The 25099-nt window shown below is 40.8% G+C and overlaps 1 protein-coding gene across 4 annotated transcripts; it reads left to right on the plus strand.

Moving 5' to 3' along the window:
* Positions 1–1316: 1316 nt before the first annotated feature.
* LOC125706456 (brain-derived neurotrophic factor-like) lies at positions 1317–23479 on the plus strand. Of its 4 annotated transcripts, XM_048973163.1 has the most exons (3): positions 1963–2065; positions 2705–3073; positions 22046–23479. In XM_048973163.1, exon 3 carries the CDS (start codon positions 22067–22069, stop codon positions 22859–22861), a length of 795 nt encoding a protein of 264 aa, XP_048829120.1. In that variant the 5' UTR covers positions 1963–2065; positions 2705–3073; positions 22046–22066; the 3' UTR covers positions 22862–23479. The 4 variants fall into 4 exon arrangements, with proteins under 4 accessions (XP_048829121.1, XP_048829120.1, XP_048829119.1 ...); XM_048973164.1 differs by lacking the exons at positions 1963–2065; positions 2705–3073 and adding an exon at positions 1317–1383; XM_048973162.1 differs by lacking the exons at positions 1963–2065; positions 2705–3073 and adding an exon at positions 11414–12265.
* The last annotated feature ends 1620 nt before the right edge of the window (positions 23480–25099 follow it).

A 25099-nucleotide genomic window follows, 5' to 3' on the forward strand; every position in this document is an offset into this window, starting at 1 on the left:
TGACATGGCTAAGCGACCCAACTGCTTTCCTGACAGTGTGTTTCAAAGCAGCAGAATACTGGCCGATGAGCTGGACCAAGCTGCCCACCATTTTGCGAATGGAGCATGGCTAGCTTATGCTGAGCGTAACAAGACAAGTCACAGGATCCTCTGCCATTATTAAATGTAACTTTATTGGCCTTTCCACTACTGACTGAGGGCTAATTGGTTACTTTTAGGCAAACACATTTAAATATAACTTAATGACTAGTGGTTAATAGATTTCATGATTTTAAAACACAGTTCTTTGTATGCAAATGTAAATATGCGGAAGCTGGTCCACTTTCACTAACTGGAAATAAAAGCTGAAATATAAGACAAAAAAAATTCTCTTTATGCGTTTTCCCAACCCGTGACATATATATTTTCTGTTATGGTCACACTATCGAACTGCTTAACTCAAGCCGATATATCCGGCAAGTTACAGATGAATATAAATATAACAGAAGTTTTGTAATATAATATAAATATAAATGATTAAATATAATAGAAATTACTAAAAATTAAAAAACGAGACGTATTCATGAACACAAATGGTACGTGTACGAAAACTACGGCATGAAGCTGGAGCTTTCGTGTACGATTTCATTGCACAATAGTATTTGATGCGGAAATTCGAAACAAATTATACGCGGCAAACCACAGGAGATCGACATAGTAATCAAAACAATTCCAGGGACACTGAGGACAAAGTGCCTTCTGCCACTTCACACATTAACACTGGTGGAGAAGCAAAAAACACACATATGACTGCAGTCCTTATTCTGTGTTCCGTCGAAAATTGACTTTGGATCTATTTCATACTTGAAACGTGAACAGCTCCAAAAGTAATTCACTTTGTGTCATAAGGCACAGAGCACGGAGGGTAATGTTAAATTCACAGATACATTAAAAACGGGGGGGGGAATGCTATATTTACATATATGTTATATAAAGTGCATCTATCCACGCTTTGTTGTGCGCAGTGAGTTATTAATACCATATTGTCTCACTTATTTTACAACTCCCTTGACAAAGCGGATCCATGCTAAGAGACTGGCAAATATCACCTATTACTCATATTACTTAGCAGTACATTTCTAGCGCACATGCATGTTTTGGACTTCGTCACTGAATAACAATTAGGTGACTGACTGCACCACTAGCAACTGATGGAATTTTACTGAAAACACACTCGGCGTTTATAGCTGCAAATCGTGAATCAAAGTTTACTATAAATATGTTTACAAACCCGAGGCATTGTAGTCGCTTGAAGTTACACGTAAGACCGCAGTCGAACTCTTTGCATTCTGTTTCTGCCACGTTTGTTCAGAAAGGACAAAATACATAACCATTTTTAAAAGTGTAAGTACGAAATTCCGATTTTTTTTAATCTTCTTGAAATGGCTCTCAGTCGGACTTTTGAACAGCAACAAGTCCCGTGAGAATGCTGTGCTTGTATACTGGGTACATAAAAAAGAACAACGTACCTCACACCAGGCCACTTCTGTTTGAAACGTCTTGTTCTAAGTTGGTGGTGTAACGATGGTTACTAACTTCCCGCATATTCTCTTAATAATGAACAAAAAAAAGCATTTTATGTAGGATGTGTGTTTTTATTCCTTCATCTATTGAGACAGTTAAGCAGAAGGACTGGTAATTACTAACATAAGCAAAAGGGGGGTTTGCGCTGAATTTGGATTATGATCCATCCATAAACTGGATTCAATCATGTTAGATTCGCGTAATAATGATTAAAAAAAAAACGTTTGACTGAGGGCAGCTATTGCGTAAATGTATAGGTTTTCTATAAATCGCAGCTTGTTACTGTTTGTCGTGCCAGTAGAGGCAAGGTGTTGGAGAGTTTAAGCACGCCGATATTGCAATGGGTTATTAGATTCATAAGTCACCGAACTGGTGGGCGATCTACTCAGCACAGCAGAACTTCTCATATGATGCCTTCAAACAAGACACATTACCTAGCAGCATCTGTTGGAGTGAGTGGATTTTAAGACACTTCTATCTCCAGGACAGCTTACAGGAAATGGTGAGTAGCCTAGACACCAAACCTTATCAGGAATAACTACTCAGAATGATTATGGATAGTGTTTAATGGGGTTGAAAATACCTTTTTGTTGGGTGATGGACTTGTTATCTTTTGGGGCTCAGTGTAAATAACCCTTAGTGACGGGAGAGATGTCAGCAATATCGTCTAAAACTTTAAAATGCAGCCTCTGCGATGTGGATTTTTACATTCGTGCGCGCAGGAAATCTGTATATTATGCCGTCTATGAGGTTTATGCTTCATACATAAGGTGCTTTTTTTCCCAAGACCGATGCCAGTTAAGTGCAACATGTGTAGGCACGCTGCTCTCTACCAACAAAGCAGCACGAGAGTGCGGCCAAACAGAATAGGAGCGGAAGGGTTTTGCTGTTGTTTAGGATCTGGTGGAGCCTTTTCTGAACGTCCCATGCAGAGTAATATGGCGAGCTTTTGACATAAGTGAAGCTTTTGGTAGGAAACGGTCCGGCCAACATGTGATCAAATATTAACAGGACGGGCTTGGCAAGGAAATATTCACGTGACAAGGCGTGGGGAAGCAATAGACTATAGCAATATCAAGTGGCACTTAACGAAAGTATAGATTTCTGCTCCTTTGTAACCCTAGCTGTGATATGCTTTCAGCACGCTGGACAGAGGCATCGGAGTCGTTGAACGCAGAGGACTAAAACACCGAGTGGACATCAACTTTTAAGTTTTGCAGTTCTTTGCCAAAGCTAGGGAATGGTTTTATTTTTTTCCCCTCTTTCTGATAAGCGCTTGCTGCGGAAGCCCTGTGATGTAAACGGAAAAAAGACATAGAGATCTGAAGGCTGGTTGTTTTGCGCTTGGAGTTTTGTCGCCACTTAGAGCATGTGAAAGTTGAAATCTTAGAGGCACTGTGCGGTGTACGTTCTTTGCAAGCACCACTTGGTATACAGCGTTAACTTTGGGAAATGCAAGTGTTGGTCTTGAAGATCTAACCACTGATAGTGGTTGTCAGCTCCTAAAAAGGTAAGAAAGCATACATTTTAATCTGTTACTGCCAGTGTTATACCGCTCGACCATCTTGTCCTCAGTTTAGTGCTCGTCTTGGTCCATTGTTTTGTGTTTTTAAACTGAAGTTTAATATCTGCTTTTGTAAACTACCGTCATGCTATCTGCTGGGGGAGACGCTGCACGGTAGCCGCTGCTAGTTAAACAAGAGAATAGCCCATTTAGTTCAAAAACAGATAAACTTATGTTACGCATGTGTATTATATAAATCGCTGCGTTTTCTGTAATGTGCCGTAGTCCACGTGAAGTTGTAGATTTAAAGCACATCTGTATCTCTTAAGATGTAAGCAGTTTAGCTCCCAAAACATAAAGATTTAAAATCGCCTATTTTCTCGGCACATAGCTGAACACTAGATATGTTAAATTATGTTATCCAGCGGTTATATGCATGACGGATTACTATATTGGTAAACGGAACTTTCGTATGCGTAATAACCATTCTTCTGCTCCGGCAGCATAATATGCTGCATATCTTTAATAAAATATTAAGTCCGACTAGCACAAGCTCAATGCCTCCTTAGTTCACGTAACGATTAAGGATAGAGATAAGAAGTAAAGCTGATAAACAAGTCAAATTAAACAGAACGAACACACGTTGCATTTAATATATTCGATCATATCTATTTCCTGTCTTATCTATCTGTGCAAATATATGTTATGTGTATTCCTACATATCAATTTTCTTACATTATTTATAGTATCGACATAACGTTTTTAAATATTTTATGTCTTGTATTGATCTGCTTTGTGTTAAGTGGTGGAAGCACTCATATCTGTTAAACTATAGCCGTAGCATCCCCCCACCCTCTGTCATCTCGTTGATATCTCTCTTGTGTTTTACTACGGGCGCTCTTGGTTTCATTCATACTGCGCTTTTACTCCAACCCTGATATCACCTGCTCTCCTCCTTTGTCCCCGGCACAGCTACACAGACGCAAACATACGCAGGCTACCAGAAACATACACCTACCAGAATCCAACTTCCTGTTGTATAATATTTCTTACCTGTTAAAAAAAAAACTTTCGATTTATTTTTATTTGCGCGTACAAAAATTTGTGCATACGGAATAAAAGTGCAAAGAGGCGTGGTCAGACATTGATAATTCCGTGTCAGGGTTACACTAAGCCGGCGATGGGATTGCTAGATAAGGGACTGGCTCAGCAATGGGTGATGTTAAAGATAGAACACGGGGAAGAACACTGAGCTAAAAGGAATTAAAACGAAATCGTCAGCTTTTTGAGAGACCGCGATTGTGTTTTTTAAGATATCAGGACCATAGATGCGTTATTTAAAAGCCCGAAGGAAGCGATAAATATTATAGATGCCCGTCTCTCTTTTTCGTTCCTCTGCCTATTTCAAAATCCAATTCCAGTTCACCTGATTAATGCTAAGCAAACAGCTGCAAGAAAACCCCAAGATGTCAACGCCTACAGGCGCTCGCATAACGTTTGTTGTAATCAGATTTTATTCCGGGAAGAACTAATATTTATTAAATAAATAAATATATCATTAAAGTATTTCAGTGCTGATTGATATTATTGTTATTGCAGTCACATAAACGTTGCAGTTCCTTAGTGTTGCTAAATGAGTTTACCTGATACATTATATATTTATTATTGTCATTATTATCCCGTTGTTGCTGTTATTGTCGATTCCAATTCTACGATCCAAATCCCACTATATACATTAGAAAATAATTGAACTAAAACTGCGTTTGACGTTAATTTGCTGAGGTGGCTTGTGTTAGAATAGATATATTCCAATTCCAACTGAACTTAAATTTGTTAGAGGAAACTTGATGAGCTATTATTTTGCAGATATTATCCATATTTGTAATTTGGGCGTTTTTTTCCTTCCTCTTCTTTTTCCGGGGATATCATATTTTGCCACCGGAGAGTGCGAGCGAGACGTGGGTTGATGGTGTGGGCGTGGGCGTGCGAGGGGGAGGGGAAGGCGGGGGTGGGGGGCGCGGGGGGTAGGGGGGTGGCACGACACACTTTGTATGTATGAAGGGTTTTTTTATAGAACTTTCTGCAATGTACGTCATCGGATCAGTCCATAAATGGGGTTGTGTTATCTTACTGAGAATCTCCCTCAAGCAGCCCCCCTTTTCCCACTCTTAGCTCTGCAGAGTTAGGGTGGGCGTCAATAACAAATCTGAAAATGGTAGGTTTCGTTCCAGATGACATGATACGATATCGATATAACATTTAGACTATCCGCGGCGTTTTATTTTTGTTTGAGAATTAATTAAGGAGGTGAATTCTGGCTATAATTATTAAGGTATCGTTCCGTTTACTGATCTTCATCTACATCTTCCTTCCGCGAACTTTTTAAAGGCGTACAGACCTATCGGGGCATATTTCTATTATCCGCATGGTATGCGGTGTTATTTAAGTAATAATTCACCAATTGTCCTGCGGGATAAGTGGTTCTCAGCAATATACGATCATGTAAGTCAACGTTTTACAGAGAATGTGCGTGGTCGTGAAAAATGAATTTTTTTTCCGCCGTTAATTGAAAGTAAAACATCGATTATTACAAACGAATAATTGAAAAATACCAAGAATTATATTATGAACGTAGAAGCATAAGCAAATCAAAGATATCACAATAGCCTTTTTCTTCTACTGTTTTGCTATTCGATATGAAGCAAGATAGCTTAGCTAATCTGAAGCAATGCAATCATTCGGCGATGCTCAGCTGATAACGCAAACAATAGATGCTTTAGATGGAGATGTTACGTGCTCGTTTTATGCATAAAATATATTGGAGCGTTTAATTCTCGTTTTTTTATTTTCAGCATCATATTTCCGATCGCTCCGCCTTGTATCACAATAGCACGGTTTCATTAAAAGTGCGTATTCAAGCAACAAATTATTGCAAGATCGAGAAGCACGACATGATCTGTTTTCACGAAGTTACTGAGACTTTTTTTTAACTACCCGCGTAAACGGTAGAAGTTTGATATTTCTGTGTGTGAAGGGGTTTGTGCATTAATAATATCAGGGAAATTTCATCTGCTACCTTTGACCCTAACGGTCCGGGCATGGTGTCTGCAGGAGGCTTAATCTTCTTCCCGGTTTAGGTGGCAGTACACCTACCTGCAAGGTGTTCTGCATAGCTTATGGAAGCGGGTGATGCCCTTAAAAAATATGGCAAAACTATTCGTTCCTCATCCCGCGAGCGAAGAAATTGCAGTGTCAAGCCGCTGTGGTGGTGCTTGGCCACAATAACACCGCCAAGACGTTCGTAGTTCCTTTTGCTTGACACGTAGGTATGTATGTGCAACCTTGTGTCATAATGTTTGTCTATGGGTGCATGGACAATTCATTCTAGTCTATGTTAATGCATTGTGTATATCCTGATAGTGTTTTTATTTATTTGTCCCCCATTCTCTGTAAATAGATATTAATTCTTATTGTACTGGTTGTAATCAGAAGATGTAAACATCAGCTTCTGTCAACATATACCTATTTCATAATTAAATACCACGTATTCTTTTGAATTGATTTTATGATTTATTTAAGCGAAGCACAAAAGATGAGCCTATCAGAACCTGCTTGTCTGAACACCAAGAACTGCCTTTCTTGACCACTGTGTATCAGCGTGGTAAATTTCACATAGTCATCTTGATTTGTCACAAGTCTAAAAAAAGGAAAATCCACCAAATTTTGGAAAGCTATGTTCTACCATGCTGGGAATAATCATAATTACTGTCTGATTCCTCACCAGGAAGTGGGCTATTGAGGGTATACAATTTACATAATCTCAATTAATAATCAAATTAATATATTTATCAATGTGAGCCTCCTCAATCAAGAAAGGAGACTCTTACTACAAAAGGAGGGAAATATATCCCGATCATCTGGAACCCATTAACAAATAGTTTGCTCCATTGCCCACAATCGTCCCCATTAACCAATCAGTTCTTGGTGATCAATCAGACAAACTGGACTGGAAATCAACATAACTAGGGACCTGAATTGACATGTTTGAACAACGTTAGAGAGTCAGTTGCAGATACAAAGTGAAATAAAAATGTTGGTGGCTTTTATCTTGTTTAAATGCTAAAATCCTGTACTCCATAGTCAGTTTCATGTATGCTCGGCTGATGTGCGTCTCTGTGCGTCATGATCAGGGTAAGAAATGTCATGTCATATATTTTCTTTAAGTTTTACAATCATCAGGGGTTCGGCTGGAAATTTGTCAATTGCTAGCTGCGCTCCCGTAAATTTACTAAGTGCGTTATTTTACCAAGATATGAGTCACCATTTTGAAGTGGTATCCTGCCAGACACCTAGATTTCATACACATGTACACATCACCAGATGGGATACATTGAATTTTTGGCGTGGATGCAAATCGTGATTTAAACTCGCAAACTCTTTCATTAATGGTAGTCTGTTCTGCGCAGCAGCTGGGACTGTCGTTCATTTCTGTGTGTCAAAGGCACTTATAGGATTTCGTCTGTGTTCTTTTAGGGAAAGAGTTATTCAAACAGATGTTCAAAGTCATCTCAATGAGGGGGACCACCCCTGGTGCACTGTAGAGTACCGCATAGAAGGCTGCATTTCTCTATATTTATTCCTTCCAGAACTCATTTAATGCTGCTAACTGTTCCAGCTCTTGCAGCTCAGATTCATCACTGCATTTTGAATAAAACTATACATTCTCCTTCAGATACCCCCCCCCAAACATACACACACACACACACACATCCCAGCACTCTTCTCGGTGATGCGTCAGGCAAGTTCAAGCTAGTCGTAATGCATGCTGGTATGGAGATTATCACATGATCCACACACAGAACAAAGAGTCGGCCAACGTCACAGCAAGAGATCAGTGGCAGCCTGAAAGAGTGCGGGGAAGTGGAGTTTACCATGTATATGGAAATAGAGCAGGATGACATCAGAACACCTGCATGACCCCCTCACAAAACAGCACACATGTTTACTGTGTAAAGTACATCCTAATACTAAGATCCCTTTTCGGTGGTTATGCAATGTTATACATAAAGATAGAAGCATCCTCCATTGCACGACACTAACGTTTAGTCAGATTTAGGTCTGCTGTCCCAGCCAGATATGAAGTTACAAATGAATCAGAGTACATCGGAAGCAGACTATGACATTCAGCACCCTCTAGATGGATGTAGGCTACGTGCCCTTTCCTCAGATCATGTTTGGTCATCACTGCAGAGACGCCCATTCATAAGTGAGTGGGAATGACTAAGGATTTCCTGACATGTTTAAGCTTCTGATTTAGTTTTGTGCACATTGACAGGAGAAAACGCGACACAGTTCTGGAAACAGATCGATAACCATACTGTAAACTTTCCTGCTTTTATGCCGAAACACCCAGTTCGACTAGACTGCTTTGCCGCTGCTCCTACAACCACCTTCTTCACAAGTAAACATCTCGTATGGCAACAAAACCAAACCAGAAAGATCACACCAGATACTAGTGAGGTTCAGAGTATTTCCGAAACTGGAACCTAATGATCCGGGAAACGTAAAAGACAGTTTATACGCAACAATATAGCACCCGGACAACTTTCATATGGGTATTCAAATACTAAAGGTAAATATTAATAAACAGCTCGTACAATAGCCTTTTAAACAGCATAAATGAAATAACATGCAACTCCTAAGTTACAAACAAGAAAATAAAACTGGGAAGTGCTCTCTGTGAGACTTGTTTCAAGTCGAGGTATCACCTGAACACCATTCTGTGTCGAGCGAACTGCACCTTGAACGAGTTTCCATGCGTTAATTAATTAGTAGGTCAGTCATTGGATGTAGTGCCATGATCACAGGAAACAGTATGGTCACTCAGAGGCACTGTCCCCTAAAAGGGTTTAGCGCATCAAAGTCCGTCTCCCCCGTACATCGCGATGTTCATTCATGTCTTCCTGAAGAGGGTGATCAGTTCAGTTGCCTACTCCAGACTGCGCTGTTTAAAAGGGAATGTATATTTTACCAAACATTGATTGATAGATAATAGCAATTAATAAAAGTTGGCTGAGCAGGTTTGTTACATATTAATGATCCCAAGTCTGCAATTGCTGGAGACCATGTTGTTCCATGTGCATTTCCGAGTCGCAATTCCTCCAGCAACCCAGGTACAGATACTGGCTTCGATCATGTTGGAATTTTTAGAGGAGCTCCTGGATTAACAGATTTGCATAAGTTTGAATATTTCATGTTGAACCATCAAATGGCGAAGCTTCATATAAATGGTACAGGACATTAATACAAACATGGCAAACTGAGATACAATCACAGATAGATATTGGTGTTCTTTACTTTGTTCGAAGCATTGAAAACAGGAACGACTTGTTAAATAACAGAGAGCGAAACAGTTACAGTGACCAGCCCTATTTACGAGGATTTATTTTAAACTTTTATCTTCAGTGATCATAATTATTCCAAAATGATTCCAAAAATGTATCATAATTCCAAAATGATCAAATGCCACTCATGGTTGTCAGTGTCTCAGACTCATTTCCATCCAAAAAAAGGGCAGTTTTTGGTTAAAATTTAGTTTGTACATTTCAGCATGGACTCTTTACTTACTTTTGTTTGTAAAGACAAATCAGAGAACAGGAACAAATGACTAAGATCTGATTAGCACCACTGCGATTACTGGGCTCTTTATGAATGTTTAGCTCATACTTGCAAATATGGCTAGAAAGTTTAATATTTCCTGCTTGCGTTTTTCATAACAAATGCCTTTTTCCAGTCTGAGTTTCTTGCATAAACAACAGCACATAGGTGCTTTCTTTATTAGCTGCAATGTGATTTATCTTTAAAGTTCCTGACTGGAACAGCAGACCATGTTGCATGCAGGTTTCTCGGAGTCCTGCTGTTTGGAGATTGCTGATGCAACTCTTTGCCATCCAGAGTCTCTCTTCACCTCCTGCTTTCCACTAGGACAACTGTATTCATCTTGGCACGTCCCATGGCTGAGGCTGAATCACCAAGCAGGTGTGAGCACGTTCTGGCCAGCTGGGATCAGGCCGGCGTTGTCCCTTAACTCCACTGCACTCATAAAGTTACTGTACTTCTAATAAATGCATGATAATCACTTTGTTATTTATTGGAAAAGAATTTTAGAAATCTAGTCTAACTGCTATGTCTGATGAACTCATATAAAGTATCCTTTCAGAGATTATAGTATCTATAAGCTAGTTCTGTCCCTTTTTTATGGAACACATCCACGCTTAAAATAACCAATTTTTTTTACCTGATTGGGCATATCTATACTTTTAATCTTGACATTTGATTCACTTGCAATACGTCGAAAGCACATCTGTAAAATCATCAATAACTTAAGTAATGAGGATGTATTTAAAAAATATACACAAAAAAATGAAATTAAATTGAACTTTCTCATTATATTAGCATACAAATATCTCAGAACATAAGGTCCACTCGTTTTGCTTATTAGCTTATATGTTTACATAAATACACAAAAGGACATATATGATAACGGAAAGCTAATCATTGAACAAGAAGCTGATTAAGAACAGCAACTAAATTTCTGTGGGTAAAATAAGGGAGTGATATAAGAAAGTTCTGAGCTATGCGTTTTACCTACATATTTTTGAAGATACTTAACCAGCTTTAAACGGCTCACGGTGTTCATTTCAGAGAAGGTATAACGATAAGCATGATTGGGTTAGACTGCTCTGCATCTTGAATGACTCCTCAGCGTACTTTGTCAGTTAATGCTGCTGTTCAACTGGAGTTCAAATTGGTGGCAGATCAGCCAAATGTTGGATTTTACCTGCCCTAAATTAGGAAGCCTACATAATGAATAGGAGACTTGCAGCATCTGTTCTGCCCAAATCGTCGGTCCACATCACACCAAATGACGTGCATCTTTTAAGTGGAGTTTGTATAAACTTTGAATAACCCCGACAAGACTTAATTATTTAAAATCCTATAACTGTCTTACAACTTCAGTGCATTTTGAATGGCTTCAAGCACTTTTCATCGTGCCATGGTCATATAACCATATTTTTATTTTGAATTAAAATATCCTTAAAATTATTCTTGAGACGGACCAAAAGATATTTAGTCAAACTAACTTGAAACTTAATTTTGTGATGTAATATTTGTTCGTATTCTGTGGATCAAAGCACGACTAAATATAACTTGGGAGGGAGGACAGTGCCCTCGGTTTCACCTCCAGTTTGTGTAATCGGCATATAAAAGCCAGACGGAGATCAAAATTTGTGGAGTTGTTACCATTATGTGTAGGAAGGATAAGATATGTAGGGATAGGGGAAGTGAGCCAATACAGACAAATGTAAATGAACTAAACACCTCTGATGCAAGTTTCAAACAAACGGGAGCACCTTTAATTATATTAGACCTTAATAGCGCCAGTTGAGCAGAGGTATGGCCATCATGAGCGAAGGACATGCACTGCTATCTCACGGTCTTGCTAACATTTCAGGGTATGAGTAACTTGCCTTTAAAAGAACTTTCTTTTCGCTTCTAACAGCTGTTTTCCGATGCCCAGTAATCGAGGAACTATAGCTCATCCGACACCGCTTTCAGGAAGGAAAGCAAGACAGCAAAGCTAGACGTCAGTCTGTATTACAGGACGGCGAGATCTACACGCGAAAAAAAAAAAGTGTACGGATTGTATTAGAGCAAAGTGTCCTTAATGTCATCCTCTAATTTCCAGTGGCAGGTCTTTCGGCGCTTTGATCCTCCCCCCGCCGTTTTAATACTTGGTTTTTCTTGAGACTGTGTATTTGCCGGTCAGCCCGCCTGTGGTGGAGTCATATGGTGCGACGTCATGGTGTAGTTAGTTACTGAAGTTGCAAAGGCTGGAGGAGGCTTCTTTCAAAGCTCCACGGGTCCCTCATCGAGCACTGTGTCTCCACCGGATAGCATGCTGCCTACCTGCCCCAGCCGATCTCCAATGGAGCCTTTCAGTCACTGGAATCCATTACCTCAACCATGCAATTTCCACCATCAATAATTTAATCTATTTGCTCCAAAGCTGAAAACAACCTCTAAGCACCCGGGGAAACGAAGGAAAATATAGCTTAAAACAACACTGGAAGTTAGTAAAATATTCCAAATGAAATTATATTTTTGATGGTATCCTGTACAAGTAGGCGGTGAAAGGTAGGTTTGCGTGCGTTTTCCCTTTTCTTTTATAACTCCCTATATATCTAGTGCCCGAAAGGTCGCAAAGAGGAAATGTAGAAAGCAATCAAATGGTGGATCTTGCAAATTCTCCTACCTGTACTACGCTGCATGTATGAAAGGGGTGTTAGTGTAACTCTGCCGACGTGTTCATTAGGCGTTATCCTGATTGACTGAATTGTATTTTTTGCGCAATCAGAGATGTCATTGAAGGCAGCGACATTTTGGTAAACATGCACCCATGTATGTCATAGCGTATTTATTTGCCGCTTCAAAATAAATACGTGACGCCATGGAACAACTTGTTAAATTAAACCGCTGATGCCATGTTAGCCCTTAAAGATAACGAAACAGAAATAGTCAGCATTTCGCTGACAGGAGGAAGAGTGGCAAAAAATATAATATAGGCGAACTGGTAATTCACTATTAGTTAATGTCCAGATGATATGGGGAAATGTCAAAACCGCGTCAACTAATTGTAGGAGCGATCAAAAGCAGGTAGGTTTTGTAAAGCAAACAGAAAGAGTTTGATGCTCCCATTAAGACTTAATAAGAAACTCGAGACGTTATGTTTAGGGTTACTGTCGTTAAGTGCTAATTCTCTCCCAAACCGGTTAACCTCGCATATTCTGATATTAAATAACTCGGCCAGTATGAGAAAAACACTGGAAATGCCTTCCATTACGGAATTCCTTGTGTTGTAACATAAGACGAAAGTTCTGCTTATGGGATATTTCTACTTTCTGAATATACACTACGTACTATATTTTCATGTATTGGTTTATGGTGAAGCTGCAGAAAGATATAGAATCGTATTGAAAATGGTGTAACAATAGGGGAAAATTGCAATGTGTCTTTAAAGCAGCCAGTGTTATTACAGTTGATGTAAGTTCATAACAACCGTTAAAATAACTTACCACAATCTGCTTTAAAAAGTTTTTCCTCAAGTTTTAATGGAATGTAGAGAGTATTCCGTGAGATGAAAATATATTTTCGTGTAACTTTTTTAAGTTTATTTTTTAAATACATTTTAAGTGAAACGTCATTGTAATTAGTATAAGGAAAAGTGGATAAAGACGCCATCTAGTGTAAATTTTCGGCAGTAATTTGACTAACTTGGAAGCCTGCAGCACCATTGAAGTATTCATTCGTTCCGCCAGTGTCATTTCCAAAGATAATCCTAAAAACCGTACGACACACGGCAGCTTGGGTGCACCGACTAAATTACTTAATCTGTTTTAATTAGTAGTCCTAAGTAGGTTTTTTTCTATTTATTTTGTAAAATTTGCCAAATTCATTCAAATTGAATGATAACCATCTATGTTTACTCAAAGGGCGATATCTAATAAATGTTTGCTTAATGCACTAAAGTGCATCTGATTAGTGTTGGTATACATTCTCAAAAGTTACCTAAATGGTATGCAAGTCTAATTATGCTTTTTAGACAGAACAAGTAATATCTGTAGTTTGTAATGCTACTGTTGGTAACCCAATAATTATGTTTGTTGTCATTGTTTGGTCGGCAGATGTGTGATAACAATCGGAGCAATCATATTGAAAAACGTTTAGTCTTTGTGACTTGGTAGGAGTGAAGTTCTCCAGGTTCCTAAGAGTTCCTGATGCTGAATTTGCTAGTGGATCTTCATTGGTGATGGCTGATATACCCTGGACCATCATCAAGATGTGGTTGTTACGGATTCCCATCCTCCATGCAAGAAAGCATCCGTCTGAAATGGCCCGGGTCACGACCCTGTGTTTGGGATCCCGGTTTGTTTCCATTATCGGTCTTCCACATTCTTGTCTGAGGATGTTGTCTCAGATGTTAGCTAGGTGTGCAATTCCTGGTGTCAGGCTGCACCTTAGCTGATGGGAGAATAAGCTACAAGGGTTGGGGGTGGTCATGCGTTGTGTTCTATGCTGCTGCTTTAAAAGTAAGACCAAATGACCTCTCTGGACATGTTTTTTCCCAGTGTCGTGTTACGTGTCACTTCGCCTGAAGGACACTGTTAATGTGGAATAAGTTGAATATTTTACTATAAAGATCGATACAGATATGCCCCCAGTAATGTGTTGCTGTACATCAGACTGTGTAGATTGTACCGCCGTCTACTGTGGTTGGTTGGTGATGTTGCTAAGTATGTCTTTAAAACGGTGTTGTAAAGACAAAATGTGCTGCCTTTGGAAATCACTGGAAGGGTAGCGTAAAGGTTCCAAAAGGTAGTAAAATGGTAATTAAGGTTCCACTCTGCTAAACCATCATGTATGCTTACTATTTCTTTAAATTATTTATTGATTTGTCTTTTAATCTGCTAAAACATTTATGCGTTCTGGTTTTGTATGTTAGTTTTTGTGGTATTTTCGCTGCAGCGTGTGTCATTGAATGCTATTCATTGCCATATTGATATTTTGTAGTAGATAGTACTAGTTTTTTCCCCCTTGCCCCCCAAACTCAACCGTGTGGACAGAGCCTTGCATCCAGTCTGTCATCAGAAGCCGAACACCACTGCCCTCCAGAGGTAATGGTCTGCAATGGCTCTTGTTTGTCTAGACCACGTCTTAGGTGGGAACGAGCTTGTAATTTACCCTCCATCTAGCTTCAGCATATGCACTTTCTTCATTAGCTTTAGATGAAAAGGAGTGAAGACCAGAACTTTATCAGTTTTTTCCAGATACGCACTTCTGCTGTGGAAATTCTGGTGTGGCGAAGTTCACACTGTGTGTTTACGTAAAATCTTAAGTCAAAGATCTTTAACCTTGACAGAAATCATATTTCCCAGACTGCAAGAAAGTGAATGTAAACCTTTAGCAAATGTTTTTAGTTGTGTACACCTTATATTACATGAATATTCGTGAGGCCAATAGTGTATTTAGGGGACAGATGAAAACCTGAGCAGACATTCAGTTCATGATCTGGAACCTGAGACCATAACTAAACAGCCTTAAATTCTGCTTTGCATCATAATGGATTTTTTTTCCTTTGATTAAGTATTTTTTTTCAGTCTAACTGAACTAATTATCAAAAGACATTTAATTTGTTTCTAAAAATACCAGTTGTAGTCTTTTGTGGGCACCCTAGATAAACCTGCCTGGGTCATTGTTTGCCTGCCCCCAAGCACACAGATGTTCTACCAGTCCTGTGTGTTGCATGCCTGAGGCAGAGTATAACACCTGACAGCAGTTAAACTTAATGTCCTGCAAATTTAATGGCAGGTGGAGTTGGAATTCCAAAGCTGTGCTCCGGTCCTTGCTGCGGCCTCTGACTGCTGTTACTATACCTCCTGTTCCAGGCAACAACATAACAGGTTGTCCGTTATGCTAAAAAGTTGATTTGTGTCCATTTCGGCACAAGACAATAACATAACTGACTTTGTGTAATGCTGTCGATTTAGATTCAACTGTTGTTCAACTGAACTCTGCAACGTTGCTGTGTACTTAAACTTGCTTACTTTAGCTTGTACTTTAGATTGCCATTGGTCTGTTGTGTTAGTTTCACTGCAATCTGCTAGACCATTACCACCTGGTACAAGGAGGCCCATGATGTTAAAATGATGTTAATCTGTGGCTGCTGCTCACCCACTAATTAAAAGGAGGATCTTTCTGAATTAGGCTCCAGATTGTGCTTCTGTGTCTACTGATCTGATTCTTCATTTGGTAAACTAGATTAAGGGTGTTTTCACGCTTGGCACATTTCACCCTTTAAAGCGAACTGGGATCGATTTGTCAGCATTTTTTGCGTATATGTGAACGCGCCAAACGAACTCAGACCCCTTTGAAACGAACTGAACTGAGACCGCATCGGGAGGTAGTCTCAGTCCAGTTTGCTTTTAGTCCGCGGCACGGTTCGTCTAACTTCTGCATTGTGAACACAAAGCAGTCCCGGCTTGCTTCGACAATTTTTACCCTTTAGGTTTCCCGTAAGCAAATCACGTGGTACAGTCCCGGGAAACAAGCAATAATAATGGCTGCAAGTGTGGGACGCGTGTTTTTGTGTTCAGAAGTAATTGTTCTGTTTAGGTTTTCCCTGTGTTTGTGGGCTATTTTCGAGACCCGCCACATGATGACAAGTATTGCAGCAGCCATCTTGTTTGAAGTGAAAACTATCCAGAATCCAAGCAGTAAAGGTCTGAGATTAGGCTCCAAAAGACCTTGAAGTATGAACAGAAAAAGGACTCAGGCCCCACGCGAGCTGAAGTAAACCAGAAAGAGAACTGGGTCCCCTTTCAAATGAACTTCCATTGTGAACACAAGAAGAACTGAGTTCCCTTTCTGTTGGTCCACTTTTGGGACCATTTCGAGAGGTCTGAGTTTGGTTCCTTTAAAGAGGACTGTATGTGAAAACACCCTTAGATTCAACTGTTGTTCACCTGAAGTCTGCAACTTTGCTGTGTACTTAGACCTGCTTACTTTAGCTTGCACTTTGGACTGCCAACACTTTCTATGCAAGACTGTGCCAACGTCTTTCTCTTTTCTATTTTTCTTTACCTCACTACTTGTTTTAAAATGCACATTACACCTACACCTGTTCACATATCTCCCAGAGTCGGAAGATGTAGTATGGCAAGGTTCCCAATCAGCCTGGCCACTGGTGTTCCTCAGAGCTCAGTCCTAGGACCCCTTCTCTTCTCCTTACGACGTTCCCAAGAGAACCCGTGTATATCTGCACAGTCCAGTAAGACTGAACTGCTGTACATCAAAGGAAATTCATCACCGGCTCTTGACCTTGCCATTTCTTTCAAAAACTTTCTTATTGTCCCTTCAAAAACAGTCTGGGTGTCTTTCTGGATGACGAATTGTCATTCTCGTCACACATTAACAACCTGTCCAGGTCCTGCAGATACCTTCTCTACAACATTAGAAGGATTCGTCCCTTTCTCACGACAGACGCTACTCAGCTACTTGTCCAATCGTTGGTCATCGCCATGTTGGACTACTGCAACTCCCTTCTGGCTGGTCTTTCATTGAAGGCAGCAAGGTCACTTCAACTGATCCAGAATGCAGCTGCAAGACTCATCTTTAATGTTTCTAGATTCTCGCATATCACACCTCCTTCTACAGAACCTGCACCGACTCCCTGTGGCTGCCCGCATCAGGCTCAAATCCCTAACACTTGCCTTTAAAGCCAAGACTGGAACAGCTCCTCCTTACTTGGCAACACTGAACAAGAATCGCGTCACTTCTCGTTCTCTCAGACCATTGAGTCCTGCTCATCTCGAACCACCTCATCTCAACACTTTAGAGGACAACATGCATCCAGACTTTTTGCAATGTTGGCACCTCCAGTGGTGGAATGAACTTCCTCTTGCCATAAGAACGGCTGAGTCCCTTCCTGTCTTCAAGCATCGTCTGAAGACACACCTCTTCAAGAAATACCTTGGAGACTCTTACTGTCCACTCTCTCCATTTTATAAAAAAAAAATCCCCTAACAGGTTTTTCCTGTGCACGCTTTTTCCTAACAAGGTTTTTTATACAACGTTCTTAGCGGTAATTTGATCTTGACAGTTGTTGATTTTAGGTCTAGCTTACAGATTGAAGAACAGTCATGGACGACAAAGCACTGGTTGTAAGTCGCTCTGGAAATGAGCGTCTGCTAAATGCTGTAAATGTAAATGTTTAGTATCAATTAAATCACTTCTCTTTACAACCATCTGCCAAACGACTATAAATCTCACATAAATCACTTATGCCTCGTTCCCTTTATGCGGTCTGCATGTACATAGCTGTACATTTGCCATATGATCAGTTTTGCACCACAGAATGTTCAGAGCCCCCAAAAAGGCTTTGTTTTGTACCTTTTGTTCACTTAATCTTAAGACATTTCTGCTAATAAGATATAGTACTTCTAAGAAGGTTATCCTGTGTGTAAATGTGGAATGTCTTTTAAGTAATACTTTGTAATTTTTTTTTATGAAAAGGGAGAAATCGTGTGTCAGTTTTTTTTTTCCACAAAGAATGCAGGGATTATACCCAAAAAATTCTGGCCCACCTTGCAAAATACGAGCGTCGCTTTTGGCAGACAGGTGGGTTATGTCTCTGTGCAGTGGCCCATTTTTATAGCTCACTGTGGAATGTGAACGATTTAGCTAGTGAAGCAGCACTTAAAGAGAGTATAACCTTCCCAAAGGGATGCGCCGATGTCTGGCTAAAGTCCTGCAGGAAGGCTAGCTTAGCCTGGCGATTTGGCAAATATCTGCCTTAAATCGGTGATTTGGCACATCTGCATTTGGGCTAACCTCATGTTTCTGTTGCATTCTGGGACAGATGGGGGGGTTTTCGGCATCCTTGCCCATAAGATAGATGAAGTAGGTGCCATAACTGTTCAGTGTTTAGAATGTATGTCAGCATCTGTCAGCAGATGGGTTTACTTTAATCACTAGTTGGCAGAGTACACAACTTGCGTTTCAAAGGACGCAGGTGAAAGTGGGGGGGGGGGGGGGGGGTGATCACTCAGAACATGTAAATACAGTGAACTCATCTATCCAGCCCCACCTGCCCCGTTTAAAACAACTGATTTGAAAAGCAGAGACTTTGCATGTTGCTTTTCTAGAAGTTTCTGAGCGTTGTCAAATAAAATCTCATTCTGTTATTGGTTTGTTCGATGAGTCTACATGCCGAGACAGTTTGGACTGCCTGGAAGTTTGCAAGGGATGTTTGGACAGAGCTGGTGGTCTAGGGCCCTGAATCGAGGCTCAAGGCTGCCATCTGAGCTTACCTGAATCACTAGCGAGACATTAACATAGGACCTGGAAGTTTCTCTTTAAACAAAACAAGAGAAAACACGGAAGGCGTTGTGATTGTGCGGCAATGAGTGCTGCTCAGAGATGATCCTGCTTTCCTGTAAATCTCTTGTTAGCTTTGGCCGGACATTAGATTTACCAGAAAATCATTAGGTGACCTCAAAGTAAATCACAATTCGCAATAAATACTTCCAGTTAGGGGTCAGCTCTTTGCTGGCCGGAAGGGCTACATTAACAGGCTCATATTGACATAATGTTGGTGCTTTAATTGATGTTGATTTGCTCCCCAAAATAAACTTGGATGTTATTTGTGGATGATATAAAAACCAGATTTAAAGTGCTCAAGGTTCAAATGACTTTAATTACGGACCGATTTAATCATACCAGAGTACTGCTTCAGCTAGTACAAAGTGATTATTACTACTGCATACCTAGAGGAAATTCATCTGTTATTTGAAATGCATGTACTCATGCACGCAAGCGATTGTGTGCATTTACCAACAGACCGTGAAATCCAATACCACAATGAGGATGCAAAATTTAATACATTAGATGCACAGATATACAGTTACTGCGGGATTTTGTTGTCTGAATTGGGCAGAGGGCTGTAATTAGTGCACGCAGTCTCTCTGCAATAAAGTGACTCATTGGTTTGATTGTGATTTAACAGGGTGCTGACTAGGGGCATAAACCTTATTGATTCTCCTAATGGAAACAGGAAATAGCCAAGTTAGAAAAAAAAAGTAATAATTTGTTGTTCCCGGAGAGAGAAGCTTCGAAAGAGTGGCAAGTAATTGCGTGGTTGGCCGTGAGATGGGCCCGCCTGCTGCCTCGCCCCCCCCCCTCGGGGTTTGGGCTGGTGGCGTCAGCAAGCTTGTTAAGGAGCCAAATGGTGCTTTTCAGCGCAGCTTTCTCTAGTGATTTTTCACAGGAAAGAGCGCGCCTCCCCGCCACGGAACGGAGCCTCGGGGGGCGCCGGCGCAACACACAGACAAAGAAAGCTCAAAGCTGTTTGCTCCCCTTCCGTCCGCCCCCCCCCCCCCCCCCCAGGGGCTTTGTGCGCCCGCAGCATCTCCTTGGCCTAAGCTGGAGATCATCAGCGCTGACGTCTGGTTAAGGAAATGCCCCCATGCCCCTGACAAACACACACTGCCGTGTTTTCATCATCATTATTATTATTTATTATTATTATTATTATTTTACTCCTATGTGATGCTGAAGTACAGCCAACTGTACTTAGAAACAAGTAGAACAAGGGATTAGGAACAAAGAATTTTAAGGGCCAAGACTGTGGCAAATCAAGTGTAAGACTTTTGCGTTTACTAGGTTACCGTTACGTGATATTTATGTATCGTGATAATTCTATATGGCTGTTAAATTTAACACGCAGTGGGGCTAGTTTTTTAATGACGATGATGTTTATGCATGGTATACAATGATGGTGGTCATCATAGCAATAAACGGGACAGGATTTTGATTGCCTGTGACTGATGATTTGAATCTGTAAAAAAAAAAAAATTGTTTATGTGTCAGGTGCCATGCATCGTATTGGGGGGGTACGGCTTTCACGGTCTGGTTTCCCCGGTCCGGCCGCCCGGCTGTGGATGTTGCTGACCGGGAAGGAGGCCACTGTTTCAGGGAGCCCTGCCATTGAGGCTGAGCTGAAGTGTAGCAGCTCGTTAATGGGATGCATAACATTCTGAACTGAGACCATGGGACTCCCAGCTCACCTATTTATAGACAAGGTATCTCCATGGTAAGTCTTTGCAGCATTGGCAAATTATCGCTGCAACCCCAGACACCAATTAAGAATGCAACAAATGCTTTTTAAATCTGTGTTTCTACATTCTCCCCCTTTCCATGGAATTCTCTCCCTGCCTTCAGAGGGCTGATTCGCACTAAATCTATTCTGGTGCCGGTCCATCTATGTATAGCAAGGGCCGATAAGAGAGATTTGCTTATCTTAAAATGCCTCCCCCCCGTCAAAAAAAAACCAGCACTCCAGGGGTGTGATTTATGGGGGCCTTTCGCGGATATGGCCCTGTTTACGGCTTGCTGTGAGTCAGAGGGCTGCAGCCTGTGTTAAACTTCCTGTGTTCGACCAAAAGTACTATATGAGTAATTTTATATATGTCTCATCTTCTGCAACCTGCTTACAAAACGTACGGCAGCTAACGCAAGCTGCAAAAAAAAAAAAAACAATGTTTCGTGAGGTAGCGACATGGCAGAAGTTTTTGTTTTCCCTCCTCTTTTAGCTCCCAGCGAGAGTTTAAAAGTTTTTTTTTCGGGGAGGAGGGGAGTACGGATTTGGTACATCGGGAAATGCACAATATATATATAAAGTGTATAAGCTGGGTAGTCCTGCTGCTCACGATTTACAGAAAGCTAAGGTCTAACCTTCTGAGAACCACCCACTCGCAGTGCAGAGTTTTCTTGGTAGTTTATAGAAAATAACCTTTCTCTAGCATCAATACTGACTGTTTTGTAATAGGAGTAACAACGCTAAGAATAATTCTGTTTCCGCGCTTGGTATAGTACATCTCATGAATAAGTGTTGCAGTCAGTGAATGGGGAACGGGGTGGGGGGGGGGGGGGGGTTGTTATGGGCCATGGAAATGTGGTGCATAACAGGACAACGGCCTAATCTGAGCTGCGGGCGCAGTGGAGGGGGAGATGGTCTCAGAAAGCCCTCCTTACACTTCCTCTAATGATGCCTCAGACGCTGCCGTATTTAGCTACCGGCGGAGACGTAACAGGTGTGGCGAGCAGGTAATGGTTTCTCAGGAGAGGCCACATTATTCGGCTGTGTAAACAATCAGGGTCTGAGCCCCGACCCATTAGCAAGTGATCCGGGGATAGTTAGTTCTCTGCGCCTACAGAAGACGCTGTGCAGAAGGACTAGGCAGTGTTTCCTAGCCTAGTCAGCTAATCCGGCAGGTCTTGGCTTCAGAGTGCAGTGAAACATACTAAGGATCTCCCTCTTTCTCTTCTTCTTTTTCCACCCCTCCCTTTCTGTGTGTTCAGTTCCACCAGGTGAGAAGAGTGATGACCATCCTGTTCCTTACCATGGTTATTTCATACTTCAGTTGCATGAAAGCCGCCCCCATGAAAGATGCCCCCGGGACAAGGGGGCAGGGTACCGAAGGTTACCTGAGCGACGCGGTGGCGTGGAGCCACGGGACTCCAGAGAGCGGGGGCGGCGCCCAGCACAGGGGGCTGCCGTCTCTGACGGACACCTTCGAGCAGGTGATCGAGGAGCTGCTGGAGGCGGAGGGCGGGCCGCAGGGGGCCGGTGGCCGCGGGCCGGACCCGGAGAGCCAGGCGGCAGAAGAGGCCGCAGCGGATTCCAAAGACGTTGACGTGTTCGCGTCCCGAGTGGTGATCAGCAATCAAGTGCCTTTGGAGCCTCCTTTGCTCTTTCTTTTGGAGGAATACAAAAATTACCTGGAGGCAGCCAACATGTCCATGAGGGTGCGCCGGCACTCGGACCCGGCGCGGCGCGGCGAGCTCAGCGTCTGTGACAGTACGAGCCAGTGGGTGACCGCCGTAGACAAAAAGACGGCCATAGACATGTCCGGGCAGACGGTCACGGTCCTCGAGAAGGTGCCGGTGCCCAAGGGCCAGCTGAAGCAATACTTTTACGAGACCAAATGCAACCCCATGGGATACACAAAGGACGGCTGCCGGGGGATAGACAAGCGGCACTACAACTCGCAATGCCGGACAACCCAGTCGTTCGTGCGTGCGCTCACCATGGATAGCAAAAAAAAAATCGGCTGGCGATTCATACGGATAGACACTTCTTGTGTATGCACATTGACCATTAAGAGGGGGAGATAGTGAACGAAATGTATAGATTTTATGGAGAGTTTAAAAAAAAGAAAATAAAAATATCTATTTGTGTATATACATAACAGGGTAAATTATTCCGTCAGATGAAAATTTTATGGACTGCATGTAAAAAAGAAAAAAAAAAAGAGATGAAGTTTATACAGTAAAAGTGATACTACAGTCTATTTATTGAACATATTCATGACCTTGTAAACGATTAAAATAACTAATCAGTCATTCGCGCACAATTTAAATTACTATATTACATTCCTCAAGACATCGTGGTTTGTTTACGTTGCCAAGAATTTGAGATATAAGGAAATGGAAAGTGAGGAAGAGTTAAATAAAAAAAATTCTGCATGCTGCTTCAATTGTGAATTTAGAAACTGTCCACTTCGGGGGAGGGGGGGGGAAAAGTATAAAATTCTGACCAAAACATTCCATTTACATTTTCAACAGTAAATGGGCTTTCCTCATCTCGGTACTATATCTGTTTACTGCTCTAAACTTCTCGAGGTAATGTTGGAATTACATACTATGTCAAGGTGCAGTTGTCAAAGCTTTGCTGTTTTATTTTTTTATCCCCATGTTGAAAAAAAGAATATATATATATATATAAATATAAATATATATATAAAAATATTAAATTTATTCATTGACATGTTCTGGATTAATATAATTCATTTTGTATGTTGTGAAGTTGTTTGCAATATTAAATTGAAATATTTGAAGAAATAAAAATGACTATAGGCAACTGAAAAACAAAACCAATGTCAAGAAAGTTTGAGATTTCAATTTTGGACTGCACATTTATGTTGGCACAGCGAAGGGGACAAACCGCTGACCGGCCGGGCCAGTATCTGCATGGTTACTCACTCACAAACACGAGAAACATGATGACCATTCCTTAACACATTTCCTTGTTAAAAGTCACGTGTAGTTTGCCCTCACCCGTCAAAGGACTGTTAGCCAAGGAACTACTAGCTTCACAGATGCTGAATGAAATTAAGATGACTGAGGATCAAGACTGTCAATTGAATGATTGAGCTGTGAATCCAGAATCACGCACGGACCCTTAACAGACATTGAGAAAATTAGAGTGGCGTGTTAAATGGGCCTCACCAGAGGTATATATCAGTAAAGGCGTCATTTTATCTATCTAGCCGATACCTTAACATTGTCATTATAAGCCTGGCTATTTTTGCTGAAGCGACTGATGTCCTATACCTTGATCTAGAGTCCAACAACTGAGACTGGCGCCAAAACCTCTACGTGACCTACAGCAGGTTCACACTGGCTGTGTTTGCCAGGTCAAAAACATTCAGTTATCTTTCATCTGTCCAGTTTTGCAGTAATACACAAGTCTGCATAAAAATCAACAGCTCAAAGCGTTAACACCTGCAGGTTTATAAATCTCTTAATGCCAGACTAATGACTACCTTGATATGAAATGGCAATATTAAGAAAAAAACTATTTCACCCATTACCCTGTAATTCAAACATACACAAAATACTAAGCCTAAGGTAAATATACAATTCTGTATCTCAGAATGATAAAGTGACAGAGTAGAAGATATAAATACGTATATATACATATTATAAATCAGTAAATGCATTCATATACTTCCATAATATTGTTATAAATAATAATACATTTATAAAAAAATTCATCCATCTCCCAACCACTTATCCTGAGCAAGGTCTTGTGGATTTATTAAATATAATTTAAAATATAGTCATTAAATATAGCATAAATATAACTATTATATTTATTTACAATAATAAACGCCTGTATATTATTACAAATGCATAAGATTGTACTGTACTGTGATTATGCTATCACTGAAAGAGAAATGCTGGAATAACATTAAAATGTATTGATTGAGAAATTAATATTTTTAACAATTGGGATGTTTGATTTAGAACAATATATGGTCATCTTGAAATTTTACGACACTAAGAGCTGATATTATTACCTATAGGGTATAGACAAAAACAAAGAAACACTCTTAAGAGGCTACACTGGACATGATAAAGACCAGGACCTGGTCTGTCATATGGGGGTAATGATGTGAGATGATCTCTTCAGGTAAGTTATCAGTGCGAAATAAATCGCAGCTGAAAAACAGGGCTCTACTGAGATGATATTCAGCTTCCTGGTGCAGATAGGCCATCCACACCTTTATCCCCATCTATGGAATGCAGAGAAATATTCACCAGTCAAGAGGATATGAAATTCCAGCAATC

Source organism: Brienomyrus brachyistius, chromosome 13 (assembly GCF_023856365.1).
Source record: "Brienomyrus brachyistius isolate T26 chromosome 13, BBRACH_0.4, whole genome shotgun sequence".
NCBI lineage: Eukaryota > Metazoa > Chordata > Actinopteri > Osteoglossiformes > Mormyridae > Brienomyrus > Brienomyrus brachyistius.

What these genes read in the sequence shown, in the direction of transcription:
- LOC125706456 (XM_048973161.1), top strand. Translation starts at nt 12,728, where the DNA reads ATGATATGGGGAAATGTCAAAACCGCGTCAACTAATTGTAGGAGCGAT. An exon ending in GTAGGAGCGATCAAAAGCAG is followed by an intron (nt 12,785 to 22,045) that starts GTAGGTTTTGTA and finishes CTGTGTGTTCAG; the next exon opens with TTCCACCAGGTGAGAAGAGT.